The 7,808-nt window shown below is 45.3% G+C and overlaps 1 protein-coding gene across 1 annotated transcript in view; it reads right to left on the bottom strand.

Moving 5' to 3' along the window:
- Positions 1-2,028: 2,028 nt before the first annotated feature.
- EEFSEC (eukaryotic elongation factor, selenocysteine-tRNA specific) overlaps positions 2,029-7,808 on the bottom strand; it is a 319,718-nt gene continuing 313,938 nt past the window's right edge. Inside the window, exon 7 of the mRNA XM_038740228.1 lies at positions 2,029-3,027. Within this exon, the coding sequence (XP_038596156.1) occupies positions 2,840-3,027 (188 nt within the window). The 3' untranslated portion in view covers positions 2,029-2,839. The remainder of the gene's footprint in view (positions 3,028-7,808) is intronic.

Below are 7,808 nucleotides of genomic sequence, written 5' to 3'. Positions count from 1 at the left end.
AACAGAACAAATTTAGGGAAGAGGAAGAAATAACCACCACTGACAGGGACGTACCTTGTGAAACGATCCACAGGGTGGGTTGAGCCAGCCCAAGCTCTTCACTGGGGATTTGGCCTTGAGAACCGCAGAGCAGATGAGTCTTGGTCAGTGAAAGCATGAGTAAATCCACTCCCCAAATCACCTCCCCACCAACCCCATTCCTTAAGGATGCTCAGCAACAACGAAGCCTGAGAGCTGGCTCCACTCACCTATTCTCAAGATGAGGTAGAGAAATAAGGGTCACTCAAAGGGCTCAAGATGTGGGGGCTAAATGTAAGGAATGGTCATCAAACTGCTACTTAGTCGTGGACCCCAAAGCCCTTTATCTCCTGTTTGGATGAAAGAACTGGACAAGTCAGGAAAGTGATGTGGCCTATTGGATGAATACGGGCCCCGGAGTCAGAAGACCGGCGTCCTAATTCTGGCTCCGCCATGGGTCTGCTTTGTGATCTTGGGCGAGTCACTTAACTTCTCTGAGCCTCAGTTTCCTCATCTGTAAAATGGACATTAAGACAGCATGACCCACCTGGGACAGGGACTGTGTCCAAATTGATTAGCTTGTATCTACCCAGCGCTTAGTGCAGTAACTGGAACATAGTAAACGTTTATCAAATACCATTCAAAGAAAAAAAATATAAAGTCAATGGACTAACTGTGCCTCTCTGGAGTGGTGGACAAAGTAGGCCTGAGAGCTGGGTCTGGCTGAACAATTGATTTACTCTGGTCCGTGGGCTGGGACTCACAGAAGTACAGTTGCTTCCACCTGTAATGGCTCCTGCCTCCACTGCCACTGACCCCCTAAAGATGCCAGGGTCCCCCCAAATGCCACAGCTCCTGGGGCTGCTAACCACACCTGCGGCAGCCAGGCAGGAGCCGCCATGGGCAGAAGCAGATGCACCTTGGCAGTTCAAACCATCTTCCCCCTGCTCCCCCTCCACTCACACTTCCCCTGAAGGCTGGGAGGACTTTGTCTGGGGCCTTCCAGCCCATCCACACTGTTGGACCTCAACAATAAACAAGTCCTAGCTACTTGCCTGGCAGAGGAACCCAGGTGTCCAACACAAATGAATGAGCAAATTTTATGGCCTAGAATGATTATTACACCACCATGAATGGGAGTGATTTCTTGGAGAAGCAGCATGACTCAGTGGAAAGAGCACAGGCTTTGGAATAAGAGGTCATGGGTTCAAATCCCGGCTACGCCAATTGTCAGCTGTGTGACTTTGGGTATGTCACTTCACTTCTCTGGGCCTCAGTTACCTCATCTGTAAAATGGGGATGAAGACTGTGAGCCCCTCGTGGGACAACCTGATCACCTTGTAACCTCCCCAGCACTTAGAACAGTGCTTTGCACATAGCAAGCGCTTAATAAATGCCATCATTATTATTATTATTATGGCAAATAGGGAAGGGTACACTCTCTTGCCAAAGTGAAGGCATTAAAAGGTCCAGCTTGTTGACTATTCCCCAAATAATAATAATAATAACGGTACCTGTTAAGTGCTTACTATGTGTCAAGTACTGTTCTAAGCACTGGGGTGGATACAAGGTAATCAGGTTGGACACAGTCCCTGTCCCACATGGGGCTCACAGTCTTAATCCCCATTTTACAGATAAGGGAACTGAGGCCCAGAGAAGTGAAGTGACCTGCCCAAGGTCACACAGCAGACAAGTGGTGGAGCTGGGATTAGAACCCAGGTCCTTCTGACTCCCAGGCCCGGGCTCTATCCAGTAAACCATGCTGCTTCTCCAAGAATTGGGTGGGGGGGCACAATTGAAGAAGAATGGGGGCACAAAGACACAAATACAAACAGACACAGGCATACACACCACTCATTCAGTCTTCACCACCACATGCACCACCACTTCTGGCCCTGCCACAGTTGGAAAACTATTGTTTGGAGAAAAATCTGTGATTCAAGGGAAAAGCAGATCTCTTTATGTCAAACTGGGACATAATTTCACCATATAACCAATCAGAAACCATTCTGAAGGGCAAGCCGTTGGTTTATTAATAAACAAAGCCTTTTTTTTATTTGTTACAGGTCAGGCAGGTTTCTGTAGCAATGACTCAGAGATTACTGTTCAAACTCTCTACTTCCCAAGATGTCCATTAACTCTGAAAAAGTGACCTTTTTACTAGTCCCTGAAATCAGTGTGCCTTGGGAACAATTTCAACTACTTAACCCGATTCGAGGAATGCGGGCCTGAAAAAAATGTTGAAAACCTCCTTGTACCTCTGGTAATACTGATAAATCATTAAAGATGAAACAATTTGACATTCAATCTAATTTAGTGCTCACCCTTTCCTCTGGGTCACTTTTTGTTGCTGTTCTTTGACAATCCACTTCTGGATTGTCTTGCGCTATTTTGTGGGGTTCAGTTTCCGGACATTGAAGGGAAAGGTCTATACTGAAAAAATAACTGAAAAAAAAACCCAGACAAACCACCCCAAACCCTATTTCTATACCTACTGGCTACTGTAAACCTCAAGCCCAGCACCACCACAATTAGTGAATGATCATGGTAGTGAGCTCCTACTTTCAAAATGCAAAACCTGGAAACAACCTCTTACTGTTTAAATTTTTCAAGGGACCTTTTATACCTACAAATGTGGTTATGAGCCATCCCTTGAAAAAAACTAGCTGTGCAAGCTGGGAGATAGCCTTTTAAAAATATTTTTGTTTGTTTTTGTTCCCAAGCTCAGGGCTTCCAAGAAAGAAACCTACTCCCTTCAACTACAAATGCTTTGGTTTGGAGCCTTCCGGGGCAATTGAGCACCGGGATGCAGGCCTGAGCCTCAGTGTGACTGAATCATTCTCTTCTGTGTGTCAAACACATATCTCTTGAAGGAAAGGCGGATGGTGACGTGTTGGGATGGCTCAGTCTTGCTGCGGTCTTCCTCTTTGGTCAGGTCTTCTTTTCCCGCCTTGCCTTTTCTCTTGGAGGTGGTGGTAAAAAGCTGCTTTGTGCTAGGACTGATCCCACCTGCAACACAAAACATAACAGAGGTCAAATCAAGGAAATAGAGGTAAGTCCCAGTTTACGCTATATCATAAGAACACCAGCCCATGGGCAAAGCCATTGGTGGGTTGGGCCAATAGCCTATCTGACCCAAGATTCTGTCTCCTACAGTGGCAACGGGTTCTTTGGAAGAAAAAGAAGACTGCCCTCCCTGAAGTCCATCCACAAATTAGGGACATGCCATCTCTTATCCATGACATTTCCCTCTACGTTCCTAGCAACAAAATCTAATTCGCTTGTGGCCACTCGAGCAATGACAAGGTGACAAAATGAAACCAAATGAAATTCCCAGGATTTCAGGATCCATTTGGCGATCCTCGATTGGCCCAGATGGTTCCATCCGTCAGTGAGCTGATAATTTTAGCTAGAGCTGTCCTTTGTATTTGAAGATGACGCCACTGATGGTGAAGTTTACCTACAGATGAGTTAATGGAGAGGGCCAATGGGGGGCTGGCCGGCCCGAACACATATGTACACACAGGAGTCATTACTCAGATGGTAGTCATTTTGAATCTTGAAATGATAGCATCTTCCTCCAACTATATCCGGCAAGCAGAAACTGACTGGTTGAAGGGTTTAGATAACAGGAGAGCCAGTAAATGTGCCCTGCATTTTACAGGGGTCATGGTAGGTTTCTTCTGAGCTTCTTCCCTGCTTGTGGATTTGAACAGTAGGTCTGGAGACCCCGGTAATGTCCGCAAAACCGAATAACACGTAGTCAAGCCAACCCCCGTGAGAAAACTCAAAGCAGCTGCCGTGAGGGTCAAAGGCATCAAATCATGTTTAAAAAATTAAACACTTTGAACTGCACAATGCTCTCACATCAACGGTATCATTTGATCTTCAAAACATAGGCCATGGGGAAGCAGCGTGGCCTAGTGGAAAAAGCACGGGCCTGGGAGCCAGAGGACCTGGGTTCTCATCCCGGCTCTGCCACTTGTCTGTTGTGTGACCTTGGGCAACTCACTTAACTTCCCTGTGTCTCAGTTTCCTCATCTGTAAAATGGGGATTAAATCCTAGTCCCTCTTACTTAGACTGGGACCCCCATATGGAACAGGGTTTCCAACCTGATGATCTTGTATCTACTCCAGTGCTTAATACAATGCTTGGCACAAAGTAAGTCCTTAACATATCCCATAAAAATAATCTGTGTGAGATAGCGAGAGGCAGGTACAATTGTTTCCATTTTAAAAATGAGGAAACTGAGGCCCGGAAAGATTAAGTGACTTGTCCCAAATCACACAACAGGCCACTGGTAGAGCTGGCACTGGAACCCAGGTTTTCTGGCTCTCAGACCAGGGCTTCTTCCACAAACCCATGCTATTTTTCCAAAATTTGGTTTTAAGGGACTAACAGACAACAGAGATGAGAAAAATCTGACCAGATTACCTTACCTTGCCTCTTTAGCACTAATGCTAAACATGAAGAAATTTACATCATAATAAAACTGTAATAGCTACATATCTACATATTACAGTTTTATTATGATGTAAATTTCTTCATGTTTGTCTTCCCCATTAGAATGTGAGTTCCTTATGGGCAGGGCACATATCACTTATATTCTGTACTTCCCAAGCACCTAGGTACAGTGCACTGCACCGAGAGGACACTCAATAAATGCTAAAACCAACTACTACGACTATTAATCTTGGACTATATCCTGCACTTGTCTTTGCTGGATTCTGTCTAGCTTTTACTGTCTCAAATGACTCAAATATGACTCAAGGAAGTTCAGCAATGGATTTTGAAATTCAGTCACAACTCCAGCAGTGTAGATAGAGCACAGGCCTGGGAGTCAGAAGAACCTGGGTTCAAATCCCGGCTCCACCACTTGTCTGCTGTGTGACCTTGGGCAAGTTATTTCACTTCTCTGGGCCTCAGTTCCCTCATCTGTAAAATGGGGGTTAAGACTGTGAGCCTGATGTGGGACAGGGACTGTGACCATCCCAATTACCTTACATCTACCCCGCCCCTAGTAAAGTGCCTGGCACATAGGAAGCATTTAACAAATACCACAGTTATTATTATTACTGTAACAAAAGGCAAACCTGCCACGGCTTTGAGTTTACTGTGTCCTTAATTTCATCCTGTTAGCTCTGTTTCCCCTTTGGATCACCCTAATCCACTCTGAGGCTCAAACAGGTTCTGGCCCCAAAGACCCAAACTTATTTGGCTTCTGGCCCTAGCTCAATTGATCAAGTAATGGAATTTATTGAGCACTTGAAGGCTAAGCACTATTCTACAGCCTCGAGAGAGTAAATCAGTAGAAAGACAAATGGTCCCAATCCTCAAGGAGCTTGTGTTTAATGAGAGAGGCAAACAAAAATTATTGACAAATAACTCATTGCCTCTTTCCCACTGCCCACCCCATCCTGGGGATCAACCTTCTTCAGAAGAGAAGGTGGAGAAGGAGGAAAAGGAGGTCAGAAGACATGGAAAAAACTGCATTTAAAAAGCTTTTCTGCTCATGGAGATGCTCCCTTTTTGGACTGATTTAATAATTATGGTATTTTCTAAGTGCTTACTTCAGGTCAAGCACTGTTCTAAGTGCTGGGGTAGATACAAGTTAATCAGGTTGGACACAGTCCCTGCCCCACATGGGGTTCACAGTCTAAGTAAATTTAAATGTAAATTGCACTTGATTCCTATGACTGTGTCACAATGGAGAGCTATCCAGCTGAGATCAAGCACGCCACACTTGTCTTATGCTGTTGAGTCGTCTCCGATCCATAGCGATGCCATGGACACATCTCTCCCAGAGCGCCCCACCTCCATCTGCAAACCTTCTGGTAGTGTATCCATAGAGTTCTCTTGGTAAAAATACGGAAGTGGTTTACCACTGCCTCCTTCCAAGCAGTCAACTTGAGTCTCCACTCTCAACTTTCTCCCACACTGCTGCTGTCCAGCACAGGTGAGTTTTGACTTGTAGCAGATTGCCTTTCACTCGCTAGCCACTGGCCAAGCTAGGAGTGGAATGGGGAGGCCTCTGCTTGACTCTCCCTCCCAAAGCCGGAAGAGCACTGGAAACTCTCCAGGTGCGACCCTGAGAGGGGAAGCATGCAAAACAGCCAAGCCCAAATCAAAGATGCAGAAGGGGGGGAGACGAACAAGGGAGGGGGTTCAGTGGGAGTAGGGGGAAATGTCTCCTCAGATCTTGCTTTGAGATGGGCCCTTTCCTTCCCCAAAGCAGACGACGGAGGACTCCTTTGGAAGCACAATCGGTGCCACCTAGTTGAATGTGTTGAAATGTAGTGCTCGGGCATGGGGCCAATTTCAGTTCAGGTATTTTTAACCTGTGGTGTCACATAACCTTATCTCAAACACTTAATCAGTTACTCTCCCCCTCTACTGAAATTCAGATCAGTATTCTCATAACATGGCTTGACAAAAAGACCCAGATGCTTATGAGTTATTGGAGACAGGAGGTCTCCTAGTCACCTTCTCCTTGCTAACTCTGCACTAATTGTCATCTGTGGGGGTGTCACAAAAAGGTCGGACAGGAATCCATTTCCAACCTAAGGCTGACCCGCCTCCTCTACCATGACTATTCTTTTTTAGGCAGTCTGAGGACTCCATGCTGGATTGACATTCTAGTAGCAGTCATCCTTTTATACCACACAAACATCCTTCCAATCAATCAATGGTATTTACTGAGCACAAAGCACTGTACAAAGTGGTTGGGAAATTGGAAGACTGTAAACTCCTTGAGGGCAGAGATCACATCTACCAACAATAGCACACTCCCAAGCCTTCAGTAACAATAATAATGATATTTGTTAAGCACTTACTATGTGCCTGGCACTGTACTACGTGCTGGAGTGCATACAAGCAAATCGACTTTGACACAGTCCCTGTCCCACATGGGGCTCACGGTCTCAATCCCCATTTTACAGATGAGGTAACTGAGGCACAGAAAAGTGAAGTGACTTGCTCAAAGTCACACAGCAGACAAGTGGTGAAGCTGGGATTAGAACCCATAACCTTCTGACTCAGTGCAGTGCTTGATTGACTAAATCGACTGATTGGGAGAGTATACCAAAAGGAAAACACATGTTCTCTGCCCTCAAAGAGCCTACAATCTAATGGCAATAATACAGACACAGAATATTTCCAAGTTACAGGAGGAAGAACAAGGTACAACAGAAAATAGCTTGAGTCTATCACGTTTATTGAGCGCTTACTGAATATGTCTGGAAGAAATTCCTGAACAAATAACTGAGAATTCAACAACAGAAACACAATACACAGAAACACCAAAGTGCTGCAGATGGATACATAATGTTAAGGGTGGCTTTTGGGTTAGCATGAACTGGGATGTTGGCAATTAATCAGGAAAGGCTCCAGAGATACTCCAACTGAAGGACAGCCTTACTCAAGGGGAGAGAGAAAAAATTAAATAAATGCCCTTCTCCTCACTGCCAGATGTAGTGAGATCTTCTTATCATTCAAGCCGCTAGAAATTTTCCTGTTTAGGATTCTGACTTAAGAGTTTCAATGTTATTGCATAGGGCAAGGGCTTCACTTATAAATTGCTGGTCTGAAGTAAAGAAATCAATCAATGGTATTTATTGAAGCTGCGTGGCTTAGTGGATAGAGCACGAGCCTGGAAGTCAGGAGGACCTGGGTTCAAATGCCGCTCTGCCACTTGTCTGCTATGTGACCTTGGGCAAGTCACTTCACTTCTCTGTGCCTCAGTTCCTTTAGCTGTAAAATGCAGATTAAGATTGTGAGCCCCATGTGGGAC

This window comes from Tachyglossus aculeatus, chromosome X1 (genome assembly GCF_015852505.1).
Source record: "Tachyglossus aculeatus isolate mTacAcu1 chromosome X1, mTacAcu1.pri, whole genome shotgun sequence".
In the NCBI taxonomy this organism is placed as follows: Eukaryota; Metazoa; Chordata; class Mammalia; order Monotremata; family Tachyglossidae; genus Tachyglossus; species Tachyglossus aculeatus.
This window is presented reverse-complemented; position numbering and strand designations above follow the sequence as displayed.